At 37.4% G+C, this 21,400-nt stretch overlaps 1 protein-coding gene across 6 annotated transcripts in view; it reads left to right on the top strand.

Annotated features, from left to right (window-relative positions):
• SON (SON DNA and RNA binding protein) overlaps positions 1 to 21,400 on the top strand; it is a 61,742-nt gene that overhangs the window by 33,609 nt on the left and 6,733 nt on the right. For 3 of the 6 annotated variants that reach the window (XM_073361704.2, XM_073361714.2, XM_073361694.2), the window contains exons 7-9: positions 9,457 to 9,567; positions 10,409 to 10,525; positions 19,586 to 19,733. In XM_073361704.2, coding sequence (XP_073217805.2) covers positions 9,457 to 9,567; positions 10,409 to 10,525; positions 19,586 to 19,733 — 376 coding nt within the window. Of the gene's footprint in view, positions 1 to 9,456; positions 9,568 to 10,408; positions 10,526 to 17,838; positions 17,927 to 18,751; positions 18,832 to 19,171; positions 19,734 to 21,400 lie in introns of those variants that run through there. The other 3 variants (XM_073361722.2, XM_078854638.1, XM_073361732.2) reach the window with 3 other exon arrangements.

Raw genomic sequence — 21,400 nt, 5'->3', positions numbered from 1 at the left:
GCTTTTGTTTAAAGAGACATTATACCAGAATATAAACATCCGATCTCTATTTAGGAGGACTTTCCCATATTACAGAGTGATCATCATTACAATACCTATGACATTTTGTTTTTAGTTATTTTATTTAATTGAGTAAAATCTCTGATTACACATATTTAACAGACCAGGATGTCTATCAAATGTAAATATTAAAAAAAAATTGAACAGGTGTGGTGGGGGTTTTTGCAGGTCAATGTACTTTGTCTGAGTATTGAATAAAAGGTAACTAAATATCTAAGTATCTATTTGTCCTCTGTCTATTTTGCTGAGTACATAACTGGTGTGTTAATTTTTCTATAATAACCGCCTTCCATATTTTTGAGACATTCCTCTACAGTTGGACTATTTTTCTTTTTCCAATGAGAGTCTATCAATAACTGAGGAGCTACTAGCAGATGAGAGATTAATTCTTCATTACTTTTTATGTGATCATTTCCTCTAGGAAGTCACATGAGGATTACCAAAGGATCATTTGGTAATAAATATTCAAAAATATTTGGTGATGGATTGCATCCCAGTATTCTCTGGTGACTGGGCATGTGCACCATCTATGCATAAAATCTCTTCTTTCACTATGATTTCTCCCAACATTTGTTCCCATTCAAGTGTGTGTGTGTGTGTATGTATGTCTGTATGTATGTATAACCTGACTGGTGTGAGGTACCATTGAAACAGTATCTTAAATAAATTTTCTTAAATAAATTTTCTTTTATTGTGCTGCAGACTGAAGTTGTTGGTACATTTTTCCAGATCAAACATCATTCGTCTGGTATAATTTTTCTGCCCAGGTCCTTTTCCGAGCATGTCATATATGGACATTTTTTGTTAGGAAAGTTGTCTGCAAAGATTGAATTAGTTATAACCTATGTTTCCTAATTGACCAGATGCCACCACTTCTATTAAAGTTAGGTTTCTGTATAAAACATTTTTTCCTAAAGAGTTGAAAGAAATATAATGTCTAACTAGAAAGTACTGTTACCATGGGAGAGTGGGCCAGTTAAAGTTAGTTTTGATCTCTAAATAAGTTAGAAACGTTTCTTTGCTCAGTAGCGGGTGAACCATATATATTCCATGGCTCTCCCAATTTTTAAAGCTCTCTGGTTCGTAATTTGGGTTAATATCTGGATTATTTGCAGTGGGTATCATTTGGCAAGATAAAAGATCTTCTTTTATATCTAGTTCTATTGCAAATCTGTAGAGTAGCCTTACTATAGGATGTGTATAAATTTCTGGAGGGTGTGATTTTTTTTATTTATTTATTTTTAAATTAATCCATGGTAGCCTAGTGATGCACACACCACCACAATGTTCTTGCTCTGTAAAGTGTTTGGATGGGTTAAAGCACCTCCTGTCCACTACTGCTTTGGGCTGGCTGGCTTGATAGTACCATAGATTATTTGGAACCAGCTAGTCCATCCTGTTTTAATGGGTTTGTACAAAGTTTCTGCAGTTTCTTTTGGTCTTATTCCATATACATTTTAACAAAATCCTCTGTATTCCTGCTAGGGTTTTATCTGGAATCATCAAAGAAATATTTTGAAACAAGAAGAGTATCCTTGGCAAAATGTTAATTTTGACCCTAGCTGTTCTTCCCAACCAAAAAATTGCATACTTCCCCAAGCATGCCGTTTGCTGAAGTTGTGTTTGACATTTAAATCATAGAATTCTTCAAGACTATTTAAGATTTGAATTCCCAGGTGTCTTCTAGAATTCGTTGCCCATTTGTACCCAAATGTTTTCTGAAGGAATAGCTTTTCAGAGTTGGACACATTTATAGCTCGGATTTGGCAGGATTTACTTCAAATCTAACCCAAAGTCATAGATTTTTTTTTTTTTAGAAACTAATTTTAAGGAAATATTTGGTTCATATAAAAATTACATTCTCTGCATTTAAAGCTATTTTCTGATGTGTTCCTGCAAGTTTTATTCCTGTGATAGATTCCTTGTTCCTCATCGTTGTGTGAAAGGCTCCATGAGCAGTGCAAAAAGTAAAGGAGACAATGGACATCCCTGCCTAGTCCCTCTGTATAATTCAAACATGAGATTTAACCCCAATAACTCACATAGCTGCTTTGGGACTGGTGTCGAGTAGTTTTTTTCCATTTAAGGAACTAGGGGCCAATGTCCCTATAGGACAGGGCTTGAAATGGAAAGCTCCACTCTGTTCTATCAACGGCCTTCTCTGCATCAAGTGATAATTAAAAAAATGGATCTTTTCGTGATCTGGTATTGTGGATGATCCCAAGAACTCGCTGAATAATGTATGACGTTTGTCTATCCTTAATGTATCCACTTTGATCTGGATTTACATAAGCTGAGAGCATGGACTGCAATCAGTTAACTAGTATTTTTACTAAAATCTTTGTCATGATTCAACAGTGATGTGGGCTTATAAGAGCTGCTTAAGGTAAGGTCTTTTCCAGCTTTAGGGAGAAAAACCACAGTAGCTTCGTTAATAGGTTGTGGAAGTTTATCCTCTAACAAAATAGCATTGAAGGTACCTTTCAAGGGACCCACTAATACCTCCTTAAATAAAGTAGAACCCCGTTTATCCGACCCTACGTTACCTGGCTCTCCGTATTAACCAGACAACTAGCGCACACAATTCCGGAAGTGGGCAATCTCTCTTGTGGCTGCCACATGGCGCTGCAGTCCCGCACTTTCCCATTCTCCCGATTATCCGATCTGGCCCCAGTTCGAATTAGATCAGATAAACTGGGTTGTGCTGTACCTTGTAAAATTCTTATGGAAAGCCATCTTTCCTGGAGTTTTACTACTTTTCATGACTTGCTTTTGCCACTCAGATTTTTTCTTTTTATTTCTTTATCTAAAGTTTATAATTTTTGTTTATCTTTGGCAAGCCTGCTACTTCCAGATATTTTTGAATAACTTTAGAGCTTGGAGTATCTGAGGTAAGAAGGTTTTATAATAAAAAACAAAAGTAGCACATACTTACGCTCCCTGATGAAATACTTTTTTCTGATTGTTTTTAATCGGTGAAACAATGTTGGTCTTGAATCACTTTTAGCTTTCAAGCCAATAGCCTATCAATTTTATTTCCTTTTTCAGAAAACATTTGCTTTGTATACCTCAGGGCCATCTGTCATGAACACATTCAAAATTTCACATATATGTTAATTGTTCATACACTTTTTTGGAACCTGTGTTTTTGATGAAGGTCTTGTAGCCTTTTTATCTCCTGTTTTAGTTCTGCCGTTTCTTGAGCTCTTTCTTTTTTTCAGCTGAGAGGCTCTGCATATCAGTTGGCCCCTAACCAGTGCTTTACGTGCTTCCCAAAGAAGGCCTCTTTTTGTATTGTCTGTATCATTTATTTATACATCTTGAAGAAGCAAGCAGTTCATTTTCCAAAAGGTTAATGTTTGGGACCCATACCAGCTATCAAATATTGCTTCCACTGGTGCATATTCTGACCTAATGGTGCCAATTTCTGCAGATCTTGTCAGCTTCATTAAGGATTTAGAGATTAACATTCAGTCTAGTCTAGTAGATAACTGATAAGTGTACGAATAACAGTGTAATCTCTTTCCCCTGGGTGTAGTTCTGCTTTCTTATCCCCTTTCTCTTTTTATCAGATCTGTCCCAGAAAGGATTCATGTATAATTTCCCCTTCCCCAAAGTGTTGCAGTATTTTAAAGAAGTCCTTAAAAAAGGTTTTGGGATTTTTTTTGCTTTCAATTGGGAGCATACACTAAACCCATTGTTATTAATAACACAGCAATTGTGCTGTTCGACAAGATAAGCCATCCCTCCTTTTTCTTAAATTGAGTATTAATCTGAAAAGATACACGTTTAGCAAATACTATGCCCACTTTTTTTTTTCTTTTTTCTTTGGCTGAAGCAAAAAATGTCTGAAACCAGTTACCTTGCATGCCCATAATTTTCCCCTCCTGAAAGTGAGTTTCGAGAGAGAGAAAATAATCTGAGTAGTTTTTGTTTTTAAATTCTTTCAGGGCTTTTTTTCCTTTTAATGACATAATTTAGCCTTTTATCTTTCAAAGACATTACTTCAAAAGAAAGAGCCATTCTTGTGATAATTCCCCTCACTTGCCTTATTTAATTCCAGAAATAAAATACCAACAGGGCTTATAAATCAGCCACCAAATGATTGCTTTGCTGAATGCTAAATCCTCGTACTCTCTCCATGAACACTTGGATTACTTCTCTTCAATCCAGAGGAGGTAATTCTGCCTTTAGGGATAGATTACCGTCTGATCATTTGAGTTACACAGGGGATTTACACAGAACCCTGCCGAAGTCTCCTCCCATCCCCTCTCTATTTGCTCCAATCTCCACCATACCTGGGACCTCCCTTTCTACAGCCCCTTATTGTCCTTTATTTTCTCTACTTTTTAAAATAAAAAACACAGCTATCACAGTTATGATCACCACAGTTGAAGCACATTTCATACTATTCCCCTTCTAACATAAACATAGTTCGTTTACAACAGTTCATTCTTGATGACTCCCAAGAAATCCCTTGTAGGTTATTCGTCAGATATCTGTGTTCTCCTGTTCAGCTTCACTTCTGCCATTGCAATATGTTCTCTAGAGGCTCTTGTCTTTTCTTTTCCTATCTTCCTTTTTTGGGTTTCACCATCTGTCAGGATTCTAACAGCATTTTATCCTTGGTTTCTACCTCTGGAGTATCTGCTTGTGTGTCTGAGATTTGGAGTTCTATTCCAAGAGTATATTTTCCCCCCTTGTTTAAAGTCTCTTACTGTGTGTTGCAAGTTGAAAGAGAATTTAAATGGGTATCCCCATCTATAGCAAATATCTTCCTGCCTGAGTGCTGCTGTAATTTCTCCCAGTGCTTTCCTCTTTTTTTAAGATTGGGGCAGAGAGAGTATGGAAAAATTGCAGTTTGTGGCATTTGAGTCTTAGCTTTGAATGCTCTCTGGCTTTTTTCCTTATTAAGTTTTTTGTCTGATAATGGTGAAATTTCACAATTAGATCTCTGGGTTTGTTACGGTTATTAGACTCAGTTGGGGGCAACAGTGCTGTATGTGCTCTTTACTTTCACCCCTTGCAGAGAGCTGAGATTTAACAAATCCACAGCTGAAGTGTTTACATATTGGCTTCCTCTTTCAACGTTTTCAGGCAGTCCCTTAATTCTGAGGTTATTTCTTTTCACTCTGTTTTCTATATCATGCAATTTAAGATGCCTCTCTCTCTCTCCCCCCCACCCCTCCCTCCCTGCCCCTCATCAGTGCCATGAAGCTCTGCAGCTCTCTGTCACTTGCTTCTTCTGGACCATCCCAGTGCATTTTGTATCTGAATGATTTGTTTGTTAGATTATACACTTCTTGTAGCCAGGACCTTATTTTCTTCTTTGCATTGTGCAGTACCAAGTACACTATTATTGGAGCTTAACTAATAGATCTAACAAATGTGAATTGGTCCCATTCGTCTCACTGTGTTAACAACTGTGAAACCTAATGGTGACAATTCAGATATCAGTCCACATTGGCATCAGGAATCAGAAGATCATGCCTAATTTGTGTGGGACATTTTTTAATTTACTGACCTAGCTTCAGAATAAGCTGTCAAAATTGCCCCCTGCAACTAGTTTGCTGCTGACCATGTTAGCAGAAGTATCCAACTAATGTGATTATCCAGTATGGTTGGAGATGGGAAAAAAACATATGGTCCTTAGCCTTCTCCCAGCTTCAGGATTTCTCTGGAAAAGATGAATGCTGGTGGAGAGAGAAGAGTAGACTCTATGTACTAAAGATGCTGAGCCTATTGGGAAGTTTAGTGGCAGCTAACCAAGGAAGCATGTGGGGGGAGTTTTATTCTGCAGTGAACTCTAAAAGTCTGAAAATGTTCCATGAGAACATTTATTTACTGATTTACTTATTTGCTGTAGATTTGTAAAACTGAGAGGCACCTAGCTCATATTCTGCACACCCCTCACTAATTAAAAACATAATCTCTGCAGCCAGTGTAACAAAAAATCCAGCAGCATCCCCACAAAATATAGTTTGGCATATCTGTCTGCCAAAATAGTCCTCAGTGCTGCAAGATTTTGCATAATTTCTGTGGGGACAACATTAGTGTTGAAACTCAAATGGGGAGAGCAAGAGTTCTACAGAGGGTAAAGCATTGAAGTTGATATTATTGTTTAGTCAAGTAAAACAGTATCTTTCCTTATTTGAAGCATTTTCCGAGACCCAAAGCTACCATACAGTAATACAAGCCACTACTGTCTCAAATATGGTGACCAATCATGAGGGGAAATTCTTTCTAAGTAGGGTGTCTGTTAATAGGCCCAGATCTAGCAAAGCACTTAAGTGCATGTGTACCTTTAACTGTGTGAATAGTCCTACTGACTTGAGTGCAGTACTCACATGCGTAAGTGTATTGCTGGATTGGGGCTTTAGAAAGGAAGATAAAATGTTAACATTAAAGTTTATTAATGTTTAGCTTGTAGTCAGGATTCAAGAGAAAATTATTCTACTCACCAAAATTTAAGTAGCACTGTCAACACAAAAAAGTACATGTTGTACACAAATTTATTAACACCTTAGATTATAATTACTGGAATTTGTTTTGATTAACATTTTCACTGTTTATGCTGCTTGTTTATGTTCTGCAGTTCTCTGCAGAACACAGGAATTGTTTTACGGGTCCATCTAATCCAGTATCTGACTTGCCAGTATCAGATTCTTCACAGGTAGTTTGTGCAACAAACTACCCCGTGCACAATTATGGAATAACTTGTCCATATGGAAAGATTCTTCCTAATCCCAGACAGTGAATGGTTGTCGTCTTTTCCCCTTAAACATGAAGGTTTATATCCCATGTATAAAACGTAGTTATCCTGTTTTATGTAATTCTAGATGTTCTCATTTTTCTCATTTCTCTTTTTCAAATCCTCCTAAATTCTTGGCTTTAATGATTTCCAGTGGCAGTGAGCTGTCAGTTAATTGTGTCTGTGTAAAGTATATATTCATTAGTTTTAAATTAATTTCCTTTCAATTTTATTGAATACCCTCTTATATTATGTGAGAGGCTAAATAGGAACACCCAGTTTACCTTGTCTGTACCATTCATTGTATTGATTATTTCTGTCATGTCTCCTCTCTAAAGTAAACAGTCCCAGTCTTTTCAATCTCCCTCATTCGGAGGTCTGCATACCAATCACCTGTCTCTGGACCTTTCTCTTTCTCTCTTTTTTGAGATATGGTGATCCAAAATGAACAGAGTATTCTAAGTGAGAGTGTACCACTAAAGTATATAATTGCTTTATACTGTTCTTATTTTTTATCCCATACTTGTACCTCTTAACACTTCGTTTTTGTTTTTTGACCACTGATGTGCATTGAGCAGAGGTTTGCCTGGAGCTGTTCCAGTTGGTTCACCCATGTCTCTTTCCTGAGAGTTTCAAGAACTCACTAATGTCTATGACAGAAGTTCTGATTCCTCTTCTATTAAAAGGCATTCTGGTTCATCTGTTTTTGCATTTAAGCTTCTTTCATTGGTGTATAGAAATTTATAATTTATTTTTTGCTCTGTATTTGTATTTAACTCCTTAGTCTGACATTATTTTCCAGAATTTTTCTGTGATTTCAGAAGTTCCACTGTAACTTTTATCCTACCCTTCACCTGATATACAGAGAGATTTAAATTATTAGCATTTAAGCAAATGTCTTTATCCTGAGTGCCCCCACTGCATGCATTGTATTTCCATTAATGCCTGTCAGTTTTTGGAGGGGATTATTAAATAATTTTCTGTGCCAGCAATCTGGTTCTACGTTGGTTAATTGTATTTTAATTTTAGGTGCTCAGTATATCAGTCTAGGTTTCACACTTCAGGGAGAATATGTAAAAACAGATGTCACTGAAGTTAAGAAAAAAAATTCTTGTGGTCTTCAATTTTATAAAAGTTCGATTTTTTACAGAATTTAAACTTGGGGCAAACGTAAGTTGACTGTGTCCCTTTAGTAACTTTACATGAATTTGTCTGCTTGATGTGTGGTATCTTTGGCAGAAGAAATTTTTTGTTTTACAGAATCATAGAGGTGTAGGACTGGAAGGCACCTCTAGAGGTCATCTAGACCATTCCCCTACCGTCAAGGCTGGACTGTGTTTGTTTGTTTGTTTTTACTCTTCAGGAAAAAAGTGCCCTCCCTACTACAATCTGGTATAACTGTTTTGTTATACCAGCAGAGTTTTTCAGTTTTTGAGAGAAAAATAATTGTTTTCCAAAACTGAACTCTTTATCAAAATCTTCAGGACGTTTACTGGTATAGTTGCCTTTGGTAATAGTTTATGTATAGGAACAAAATCTAAATAAACCTTATTTTTCTATGCTTTCAAAGTGAATTAACTTCCAAGACAATACCAGAATTTGGACTCATGTATTGGAATGCGATATTGGTTTGTACTGATTTTTTTAATATGGTGAGATCAGCCATTTGCTACCACCTCTTTGCTTCAGGTTAAGTGGTAGGAAACAGCAGTGTGTCATCAATAGGCCAGTCCCAAACCACTCTTCTTCACTGTGAAATTGATATGTACATGGCCTGCCCTCTTAAAATTTTGTCCCTGTTTCTGTTCAGTAGTGTGTTTTGGATGCCTTTGGGTTTTAGGTACAGCCCAGAATAATTTGCATTAGCTGGAGCAGCACATCCTTTGAAGTCCTACTGCAGCTGGTGGGGAAGAATCCTGAATCAGGTTTAAGAATTAAAGGTGCTTGCTGTCTGTGAATGAGCAGAAATAAGTACATCCTTTTGAAGAAATGAGAAGCAAAGTGGTTGAGAGAGGAGAAGAGGTCTTAAGTAGATGAGTGGGACTAAATCCAGGTTGATAAAAGTGCATGTGATACAAGTATGAAAAGTTGCATTACATTGGAGAAATAATAGTGTGTATTAAAACATGAATCCTAACAGGAACTGCTCTTTATAAAGAAATTCTGCTTACATTTCTGTGGGACCTGACCGTTTACCTTTAATTAATTATTTCCGCATTCCAGTTTTGACAATATTAAATAGATTTATAGCATTTTTTAAAAATACTTTTCAGTTTTATATATCTGGAGCCTTTGCTCTATTTCTCTTTGTTGAAAATAAATGTAAAATTTAAGCTTACTAGGCTAACGATTGATGACCAATTTATGAACATGCTAGAACTGCAAAAAGTAATGCCACTATATTGTATTTTATCCCTACACAATTTCTATTAATTTTGTAAAAGTCAGATTATACATGTTTAACAAGCAGTTGTCAGATTAATTTTTTTTGTTGAATCTGTTTTCCATTTCAATTTACTACTTTCAGATGTAGAACACAACTTTTTAGCATATCTCCTTATTTTACAATAAACGCTTCTAGAGCAAGAACACATTATTATGGTCAATCTGTTTTAAAAAAATAAATAAGCTGTATTTCTTCCTAGACTGTGGACATCTCTACGGCAATGAATGAACGAACAATGGCTCAGAAGAGGCTTACAGAAAATACATTTGACTTAGAGGCCATGTGCTTGTTAAATCGTGCACAGGAACAGGTGGGTTGCGCTGTTTTTTCTTTATCAGAGTTTTGTGAAGTCAGTGAAAAATGATGCTAAGCTTCTTTTTAGATCAGGCCACTTTCTCTATAAATACCGAAATATGGATTTTAGGAGTCTGACTTTAGGCACTCATTTGAAAATTTTAGTTTAAATTTTTACCACAGAGTATTTATTGTTGGTGATACATAAGCCGGAAGTAAACTAACTTGATTTTCAGATTGCATGGCTGGAAGTTAAAAGGTGATGAGAATTTTATTTGTAAACACATGCCCAGAACAATTGTGATGAGTACAGTATAAAAAGCTAGGCAGAGTTCAAGTGGGAGTCCTTGAGAGAATGCTATTTTAAAAAACGATCTTTCATAGTAAAACAGTACTTTAAATATACCATAGTGTTGGATATATAAGGCATACTATGGTTTACCTGGTGATATTTCTGTTTCACATCTCTGATTAAGGAATTGATCAGAAATAGTTTCTCCTAGTCCCGAAAAAGATTATAATTATGGTGGAAAGAGGTTGGGGGCGACAGTAGTAATTTTTGTACTTGTCTCCAGAACAAGTACTTTACAAAAGTGATGAAAATAGTTGTATTATGGTGGTAAAGAATAGGGGGATGACTTGTTCATGGTCACTCTGTGGTTTAAATGTTTTAAAGTAAAAATAGTTCTAAATTATAGCCGTCTAGTAACTTTGTATTTTTTTAATTTTTGTATTAAACCGGGGGGTGGGGGGAGGAGGTAAATGTTCTGTTTCATAACACAAATGGCATGGATCTTTACATTTGGGGGGAGAAGTTGCAGATTTTTATTTTGTTTTTATGCTAATCTATCTTGTAGATTGATGCCTGGGCGCAGTCAAACTCTCTGCCGGGCCAATTCACAGGAAGTACTGGAGCACAGATTTTGTCCTCAGATGAGTTGTCCAACAGTGGTCCCCAAGCCTGGATTAGAAAGGTAGATGATATGCAGACAGATATGTCCAAATATCACATGATAAATAACATTGAAATTATTGGAAGATACGAAAAATGGCACACTAAAGTTGTTAACAGTCTACTACAATGTACTTGGAAAATATGCTATACCTTTAACTGAATTAATTTACTATATGCGTTCAATCTAGGCATAATAACAATGCATATCTATCTAGCTATGCGTTAAGGTGTTCATATGAACAGGTTTTCTGATGTCTAGAGAGCTTGATAGGTGCATTATGGAAATTTTAAAAAAATCTGGCTGGTATTTGAAATAGATTGGTTCACGCATTCTATTACTGTTGATGTGCTGAAATGACATCCATAATCTTGGGTATGGTTGCAGTGGTAGGTCATCAATTAAGCTAATCTGTTTGGAATGTACTGGTCAGGGCCTGATCCTGATGTAATTGAATTCAGTGGTGTTTTGGCATTGACTTCAATGGGAACAGGATCAGCACTTCTGTCCCAAGATGAATTGTTCTGTTTGGATTAGTTCCATCCATTTACTTTCTTGCCTCAGTTTGCATTATATAACACCATTTCTGCAAGCCAAATATTTTGAAATATTAAAATAGGGGTTGCAACTGGTTTATTGATCTAGTATCATCAAGCACCTAGATATTTGTTAATAAGAGAAATAACAGCCTATCACCTGAGCAAAGTGTGTCATACATTTTTATGTTTTTGTAAATTTGTTAATATTTTATATTTCGTCTTTGAAAATCAGTGTTGAACGAGTTCTGTTTCAGTGAATAAAACTGGGGAATCTATGAGATTTCCATTTTTACAGGCAAATAATCATGAGTAACAGCACTCACTCTGGCAATGGTTGCAGTAGCTGAGTTTGTTACAAAACTGATTTTGCTCATTCTATAATCCACAAAAAAGTAATAGGATTCTCAAAACTAGTAAGTTAGGTTTGAAGCTTAGGCAGAAATTTGACATGAACTGAACAAGAGGTTCTTGAATTATGACACTCTAAAAATAGAAAGTGTTCACTAGAGTTCAGAACTCTTTCCCCTTTCCCCCCACCCCCCAAGTTTTTAGGAAGACAATAGAAAGGAAAGAGAGATACTTGTTAGATGGAAAATTTTCTGGGATCTTGATGAGACTTAGGGCTGAGGACCAACTTTAAATTAAGACTTCCATAAACTAAATGTTGTTTTGAATTTGTAACGTTGCTTCAGAGTATCTACCTTTTTCCTGGCAGAGAGAGACTTCAAAATGAAAACCACTCAGCAGAGAGGCTTATGAGTGAGGAGAAAAAGAGAACTTTTCCACTTAAAGGCTTGTGAAAGAGGCCAGTAAGCCTTCCTAAGGCTCTCTGGGGTTCTCTTTTCCTGCGTACCTCAGGAGATTCCCAAGACAAGGCAGGAGAATGCCCCTTTAATCTCCTCTTTCCCAAGCCCCCCGTTTTCATCCATCTCTCCTTCTTTGACATTCTCTGATGGTCTTCTGTGGCTTGCAGTAGCAGGACTGTCCTTTAACAAAATACATGGAGTGGAGAAGGCAGGTGTGTTTTCCCTCCGCCTTTTTCTCCTGTACTCCTGAGCTGCTTCTGAGCATGTCATCCTTCTCAAAAGATATTCATGTCTCTGCGGGGAGAAATATGTAGACAGGGCCAGGTCCAGGCACCAACTTTCCAAGCAGGTTCTTGGGGCGGCAATTAGAATGGGGCGGCAGTCTGTGTCCTGTGGCAGCAATTCGGCGGTGGCTGCTTGGGGCAGCAAAATTGCTAGAGCCGCCCCTGCATGTTGACTGTTGACCTCTGGCTTGAGAAAGCTTCAGATGGGGATGTGGAGTTCAGTAGCAAATGAGCAGGCAGGGAGAAACACTAGCACTTCTGTCCTTTCTCTAATCAATAGACATCCTGTGGTTTGAAGCAGCAGAACTCTTCTCTGGCAGACCATAGGAGAATCCATTGGGTGGAGAAGTCAGGGAGGCACTCGTGCTTCCCCCACACTTTCTCCTGCATCGTTGAGCTGTTCCTCAGATTGACTTCTTTGCTCCTTTCAGCTTCCCCATTCCCCATGTATGGCCACCAAAATTTTGGGGTTGAGAGGTAACCACAATCACAAACCCAATCTAAAGGGCTGTGGGGGCCCACACAAGTCTCTTAAAGCTTGCAAGAATTGTGGGACTGTTGACAAACCTCACAAAGCTTACTTAGAGGGTTGATGAACTTTACAAGGTGGACCTCAGCTCTGTGGATGAGATGGGAAAATCTCACACAAAAGGCAAAGCAGGCACACTGTGTTTTGAGTGCATATTATCTTTCAGGAACGGTAGTTTAAAAAAAAATGAATGAACTAGTAAATACAGAGTTCAAGTTGCATTTCTCAGGCAAGGCACCTGAACGACCTTTAACTCTGCTTTTGTAGTGATGCCCTGAGAAATTAAACGCATGCTCAGTTATCCATCGTACCAAAATGTTAAATTTCTGTTAGTGACCACAAAAAGTAGAATGTCTTCTTCATAGCTGTGTAGCGGTACTGCTGCTTTATGGCTGTCCTTACAGCTATACACAGCACGCACAAAGAAATGTTACATATTACTGTTACAAATAGCATACTGAAAGCAATCATGCCTGTCTTTACTAAGGGCCCTACCCTGCAAGGAGCTGGAGGCATGCAGTACTTGGCAGAATCAAAACTGTCAGTAGAGACAGAGTTAGTGTGTCTCCATATGCAGACATCGCACTTAGTATGACAGGCATGTATGAAACAGATTATAAAACCAGTGTGTGGTGTACATTTTTGATCCTCTAAATGCAAAGAAGATAATAGGCATTTCTGTGAGGCGAGCTAAGTTAGTTGGGGTTGCTTGTTTGAGAAATGCAACCTTAACTCTGCATTTCCTGGGTTTCTAAGATTTGGGTTTCCAAAAATTTAATTAGTATTTTTGGAAGGTAGTATGTAGTCAAACCGCTATGTATCTGCAACCTTAACTTCACCTTAATAAATTTTTGTGTGGCATGTAAGTTAATTTACTTAAAATGGTTAATATGGCAGATTGAATAACTGTGGCATTCCAACTAGCAGCATTTTTATTTTCTTTCGTTTTAGCAGTGTGACTGATTCATAATGTTTGGACATTGGGTTGTTGAACAATATTCCCAAAAGAACAACATTCTGTAGGTTCCATTTTATCCCATTGATACAGTTGTGACCAATATTATTTTTTCTGAAAAGTGGATTTCTGTTTATCATCAATGATGTAATCAGTTCACAAATGTGGAAAATATTAACCTGTTACATATAGCATATATAGGATAGATTCTCTCTGGAGGCTGATGATTTGCAACAAAAGAAAACAAAACAGAATGTTGCTGTACAAAATATCATTTGAGGGGAAGTAGGTAAAATATTTTGGTCAAGCAAGTTCTTTTGAGGCTTACTCTTGTTTAGACTTTCCCAAAGCCACCAGTTGCTTCTAGATCAATAAACGCTACCACATGTATTGTACAACAAATACATTTTTTCCAAAACTAGGTGTTTTTTAGGTTTGTGTTTTGTTAACTGGGTTCTTTTTTATAACACATTGCGCAGTGTAATGGCTTTTTTGTTGATTTGTGCTATCTCTGTAAAACAAGGCATTTTCAGGGCTGTTATAAAGCTATATTTAGGGCTAGACATTCTGAAAAGGTAAAATCCTTTCTTCCACATTCCCTGGTGCTCACCACAAGTGAGTATAACTCCCTCCTCCAGTAGATGGAGACAAGAAAAAACAAAACTCTTGTGATATCACCTCCTCTTGAATGGAGAGTTGTCTGGCCTTCTCTGATCTTACAAGAAGTGGAGGCAGCCTTTCAAGTTATCACATGCTCATCACCTTCAGGCTTGTCTGCTACACTGTGCTTTGCTTGGGGATGAAAGTAAAGGCCAGGTGGTTTAACAAGACGCTCTGATGTGGCTTATGCTACGCAGGCTCCGTGTCCAGTACTGAATCCATTACAAGTCCCTGGATTTAATTTTCAAAGGCCTCCGAATGGACTGGCTCTGAGGCTTCAGAGACTTCCTTTCTCTCTGGCTCAGCACAACAGTTATGAACAGCAGAAATCCTGGAGGTGACAGTGCTCAGTTTTTAGGAGGAAGGGGATAAGGCTTCCTTTGTGGTGGACTCTTTACAAAGGAGTTTCCTCTGAACATAAATCACTGTAATCAGTACCTTCCCGGTGGAATGGAAAACCAGTATCTTTGCCAAAGTCTTTCCAGCTCTAAGGGATGATACAGCATCACTTCCAGAAGATACACAATCAAAAATACTCTAAAGCTTTATATTCTGTACAATCTAAAATCAAAACAAAAAGCCCACCAACAAAACTAAGCACTCAGTAATACCTTTGTACAAACAGAGGTGGTGAATAGTCCTTCAAACTAATAGGTGCTTTTCAGAATTTTGTTGGTACCCCTTTGGATGAATGGGAATATAGAGGCCTTTTACTCCAGAGTCCAGGATTCATTGGCTCTGGGAGCAGGTGTTAACTCTCCCTTGTAGGAGTTTGACCTGCTGTATATCTTCCCTATACGTCTCACCATAGTCAGTCCTTCAGAAGATAGCCAAATTCAGGGAGAAGATCATCCTGGTATTTCTGGACTGGCTGGAATTCCTGGACTGGCTCGGGAGGTGGTAGCACGGTAGCTGGCTGGATCTCTTCTGTGATCACCCACTATGTTTCACTGTGGGTACAATTCAGCATGGAGAATCCCTTGTTCTTGAGTGAACCTGCATGAAGAGGGATTTATCGGAACTGTTTGGTAAGTGTTCAAAAGCAGATTAAGGCATATTTCAAGCTTGATGCAAGGCCAGAAGATTTAAGTTCAGTTACTAGTGAAATTCTGTTCTGTTTTTGAAAGGCCTGGAATATTGGCTTTTGGGGTCCACGCCACTCTAATACTAAGAGGCAAAGTTAGAGCATTCTTCTATGATGCACTTTTGAAGATAATGTTTTTTAGGACAGCTGACAAGCTAAAACTGAGATTTTTTTTTCTCTGTCCCGATAAGATCTGTATTTCGTGCCAAATGCCCTCTCTTGTGCGCCATTAAAGAGGGGTGAACATTTCTTTTCAGTTTGCTTTTTTGTTAGGAGAGAATGAGTGCTATAAGTCCTTTAATTCAGGGAACCCTGCCTAATTTTTGATCAGGACAAGGTAGTAATTAGGGTTGCTCTCAATTTCCTTCCAAGTTGGTTTCTCCCATCCACAAGGCTGTTCCTTCTCCTTATTCTGACTGGCCCTGTGAAACACTCACTGTGAAGGCTTTGTGTATCTTAGATATCTAGTGGTTAGAAAGTCAGATCCCGTGTGGTGGTCGTGTTTTTGAGAGTCCCAACCATAAAAGGCTTAGCAATCTGCAAGCTTCAGTGTCTTGTGTGAGAGGAACCATTGACCAGGATGAAGCAGCTCTGTTTTCTATGAAGACTTATTCCTTCAACATCATGTCTACATCACTGACAGAAGAGGAGGAGATTCTTCCCCTCCAGAACTGTGTGGAAAGGAGCCGATTAAGCATATTTACATGCTATCTCAAATCATTCTGGACTTGATGTTTTAGGCTTTGCTGCTGCCATCTTCGGTAGCCAGGTCCTGCTCACTGTAATCCCTTACTCTATTTTTTGTAAGGTATTCGCCTTTTGTCTTGTTATTGACATTCCCACTTATCTCTGGGCTTTGTTGGCATAGCATAAAGCTGTAAAATTGTAATTTTTTACCTGTTAGTTTGGTTTTTAAGCCCTCCTGTGCCAGCCCAGGTATCCCACGCTTGTTCTTATTTTGTTGTTGGAGTTGAAACTGTTCTGAAGTTATTTTCCTATTGTAGTTTTAAGCGTTAAGCATTCCAAACTATTTGAGCAGGATCTGCCAGCCAGCCTCCTTTGTAGGAGAAGTAGTGTCACAAGAGCATTGCTCTTTGTTCATCCCCATCTGCTGGTAGGAGGAGATGTACCCACTTGTCTGGCCTGGCATAGGAGGGCTTGGAGATTAACAGGTGAGAAGTTGCCATTAAACTGTCATCTTGATGAGCAATTTCTCTTGTAATACAATTTGTGAATAGAGATTGGGTAAATGGGAAATATTTTTTTAATCTGTTATAAAACTCATTTGACAATGGTAATGAAAAGAATTAGGAACATAGGATTTACTGTACCTGATGATCCTATTGGACTGTCTAGTCTGGTATTCTGCCTGTCTAATTTAAAATAAAAAGGAATTTGAATCTTCCACATGTCCTGCATCACTTGATTTTTTGATTTTTTTTTTAACACTTTCAAAGTTCATTACAAATATGGCGCTCTTACAAATACCCCTGTGAGATAATGGGGTGGATGAGTTAGTACGGTATTATCTTTGTTTGGAGAGAAGGAAACTGAGACAAAGAGCTGAAGTGTCTTTTCCAACATCACACTGTAAATTGGTGGCAGAGTGGACTTGGAGCGTAGTCATTTCAAGTACTTTGTTCAGTTTCTAGACCATACTGTTCCCTCTTAGTTCCATTCATTATCTAATTAAAAAAGTTAACATTTTATAAATGTCATTTTTCACATTCGCTTTAAAGTGCAGTTTCACTCTGAATGTAACTGTATAAATGGCATTGTATGGCTTCATGTTTTTCTTTTATGATTTCTATTTCAGTTAGCCTCCATTTATAAGTCAAAAGTTTTGTTTTGTTTTTCCTCTGACCTGCAGTACTTGTTCTCTTTAATTGGAATGTGAGACGAGCTGAACTCTTTATTTCTGGTAGTGATGTGTGAGAAACCAACTTTCTGCAGCCTGCAACGGGGTTGTGCAGGTGTAACTGTTTGCAGTGTAGTAAAAGGCTTTGTTAATGAAGCACAAGAAGGAATAGAATTCAGCTCTCATTCTTAACCCTGTTAGCTCTGTTGTGGCAACAGGAGTGAAAAGCAGTAAAAACATGGTCTGCCACTAAAATCAGCAGATATCAATACAAGATATGAATACACAAGAAGCAGATCTGAGTAAGACGATGCCATATTTACAGTCATTTTGAAGTACAATTGCACTTTAAAAGTTTAGAGAAAGTTAGATTTTTTTCTAAGTTTAGGATTTGTTTAGGCTTTGATATTTCTGTCTAAGGTTAATGCCTTCATTTTAAGCCACGAAATGGGTATATTTTAGGTCTTTTTTTCCCAAAATTAATTTGAAAATGTAATGGGAAAGCTCTATAACATGAAAGTGACTTCATCAAGAACTTGCTCCTACTCTGGTTGTGAACTGAATACACGTTGGTGATAATGAAACAGATGTTGATGTTGAAAATTCTATCATTGCAAAGCAGGTACAAAAGAGGAATCGGAACCCTGGGTGACATTGACTGGGGTTTGTATCATACTCTGCATGGTTGACCTTTTCTTATGAGAGGTTCCTGGAAAAGACAGGGGAGGATGAAACTGGAAGTAAGTAAAAGCCATTCTAGGTGTATAGAGTGAGGCAGCTGGTATCGAACATCAGCTAACTTGTCTCTGCGTACACATAAACTGCATGGCCTGCACCGATTGAAAGTTGAACTGGAGAGGTAAACTTAGCCTCTGTCTACCCTTCCTTCCATCAGAGCACCTTGTTGTTAAACTCAACATCCAGTTGCATGGTTTCTAGGGATTTGTTTTGTTGCTTATATAGGTAAATATTTGGAAAACTATTCTTATTATACATGTTCATGAATTTTTATTATTTAACTTCTTAACAACAGGAAATGTGGGGGGTTATGATGCATATGTCCTTGGTATGTGCCATAAGTGCCTGTGTTGAGAGGCTAATAGTTTTTATTAAGAATATATATATTCTAAGTCTCCTGGAAAAGGAAAACTTCTAATTCTGCTTATATTTGAAACCAAGGAAATATCTGTCTTCGTCTCTTCAAATCTGGGAAATATTGAGTACGTCAAACACAGTTTAAAAAAAAAAAAAAAAAGAAATAAAGAAATTTAAAAAGTGTTCCGTGAACTTACCACTATTTTGAAACATAGGTAAAGTTACTACAAAAATACTAGACATTGTACCTATTACCTACTGTGTGAGAATAACTGCGTTATCAATACCAATGTGTAAACTTGTATATTAAGTCAAGCAATTTGCTGCTGTGATGGAAATGACTGACTTACTTGGGTCAGTGGGTGGGGCAGAAGAGAGATGATAGTTCACAGAATAACCTGTGAACTTTCACCCCTCTATATGGAAACTTGTTTCAGGGTCAAATCCTTGTAGCTGCCTTCTTGCCACGGTCAATGCCAGCCCTACTATTCACAACACTGCGGCCATCGAGGCCTAGGTACGTAAACATTTAAGGAGTTTTTAAAGTTCTTTTCAACAAAACAGATTTTTAAAAGTTCTATTTGATAAGCTTACGACACTTAACAACTATTATGTAATGATGATTTGAGACAATGATATTACAACTACTGCTGCTAAACTGTGTGGCTAAGTACCTTATTTTTGTTCATTTGTTTTTAAAGAAACGCCTGTATCTGTTCTATGTGGATTTTCAGAGTAAAGTGTGTGTCTGCAACTGCTGCGTAATAAAGTGGGAAAGCATTATTCATATTTAAAATATGCCTAAACAGTATTTGAATGTCATTACTATATTTACTTGTATTTTGTTCAATAACTAGGTACACTTGGCACAAATGTTGCTAGTTAAACAATTAACACTGCCTCCTTTCACAAGATAAGAAGAGATTCATTGGAACCAAAGTAATGTGTTTAAAAATAAACGTTGGTTATCATTTTATTACTTACATGTTTGAAACAGGTCAATGTTTAAAATTGCCATTTTTGACTTAAAGGATCTCATTAAAATTTTCTTAAGCTGTTCCTAGTTTGATATTTTGAACAAATTATGTGTCTAACTTGTGTGTTATGAACTCGGGTTTATACAAGCCATGTAAATGTATGTAAAACTAAGGTATATTCACTTGAATTGATCAATGAAAGGTTGTTATAAACATTTTTGGAAGCTCCCAGTTATTTTTTTTAAAATCAAGTGCTAACTTCAGGACTTGTTTTACTTTTCTTTCTTTGGATAGGATCAGTTCTTAAGAGCAGCCCCTGTAACTGGAGGAATGGGAGCCCAGCTGATGAGAAAAATGGGCTGGAGAGAAGGAGAGGGGTTAGGAAAAAACAGAGAAGGAACTGTGGAGCCTATCCTAGTGGATTTTAAGACCGATCGAAAAGGTAAACTCTTTCCTTAAACCTTTTAAAACACTATAAAACTGATAATGGTTTTCTTTCTATTATAGCAAAGAATAGAATGATCATAGTATATGGAAATTATTTTCACTGTAATATGTAAATTACTATAAAATATTACAGTAAAAATAGTTGTATTGATGCTGGCCCCTTACACCCTAGCCTACATACATTTAGGCATGAGCTTAACTTTAAAGCCATAAATACTCTCATATAAGTCAATTGGGGCTCCTCTTCCATTTAAAGTTAGACACATGCATAAGCCTATCTGCAGAATCAGGACCCTACTGTGACTTACATGAGCTGCCCAGATTACACAATTGGGTATTTTGCACATATACACAAACTCGGCAGCAGCTTTATTTCACAATGCATGCTGAGGTATGCTGTGATTCAGAAAAAACGTTTTCAAGCTCTTAAAGTTAACATTTTAAAATGTGTTGCAAAATTCCAATTGACTTCAATAGAGCCTGGATTTCACCCATATTGTTTCATAATGTGCATTGGTAAACCAGATTAACATTGGCTTGTAGTTTAAGTAGAAAACTAAATATTTATCTATTATTCCCTAACCTTTTTGAGCTTGCAATACATTACATAGATCACATTTAAGCTTACAGACATTTAGAGCAGAGTTTTCATTCAATCATAGTTTCACTCAGGAAAGAAACAAAGCACGTAAACTTAAACTTTATAGGCCTGATTTTCATAAATGCTGTTAAGTCAGTGAAAACTGCAGATGCTAAAAACCAGACCCTGACTGTCCACATTGAGATTTCCCAATAGTGGAATGCTCTCAATCAAGCATTGAAAATAAGGTGTTAGAATCGTAAAAATTGTCTGTGTGGAGTCAGGAAATGGAGATCCTCAGAGTCTCACTCTTTCGTTTTACAAGTATAAGAATGAGATCCTGTCTAAAGTTTATAGCTCCTTTAGCAGTCTATACAATGGCTTTATAACTGAGCGATGAAACAGTCCACAAATATAGAAAAGGAAGCCATGAAAACAAATGAGTTTTACATATTAAAGTGTCTAAACCTGCTTTACAACTATTCATTTCTGCCAGACATCTTGCCAGATTGGGGAGGGAGGGAGAGAGTTTGGAGAAGAATTAGTTGACCGAGGTTCCAGGAAGAACACTTTTTCTGGAATGCCTTCAACTTGTTGAGCTGCAGCACAGCGTTGTTCAGCAGCTCTGTCCTCTAAACCTCTCATTGCTGATAACAGTTCTTTGAGTTTTACGTGGGTAATGTCGCAGGCATCAGGGAAGAACTATATAGATCTATAAGCTAAACTAAAATTCCTTCAAGGTCATTTCTCTTTTTCTGAGCATCCTGCAGAATGGGTTATCTGACAGGCTCACATCCATGATTAGGAGTATTAACCTTATTGAGTGTCTGGCAGCCTCTGTGTGGTATCTGATAACATTTCTTAACATCTGTAGAGTTTGACATTCAATCCCAATGATTATTTATATTGTGGTAAAGCCTGAAGACCTGAACCAGGACCAGGGCCTTGTTGTGCTAAGTGCTGTACAAACAAATAGGCAGATATATTCACTGCCCCAAAGAGCTTACTGTTTAGTAAGATGGCCAGAGAGGTGGAGAAGAAGAAAACAGCATACAAGCAAATTTATTAGTAAGATCTTAGTG

The sequence above is a fragment of the Lepidochelys kempii genome, chromosome 1, assembly GCF_965140285.1.
Source record: "Lepidochelys kempii isolate rLepKem1 chromosome 1, rLepKem1.hap1, whole genome shotgun sequence".
Lineage (NCBI taxonomy): Eukaryota > Metazoa > Chordata > Testudines > Cheloniidae > Lepidochelys > Lepidochelys kempii.
Note: the sequence above shows the minus strand (reverse complement) of the source record. Positions and strands in the feature narration are given on the sequence as shown.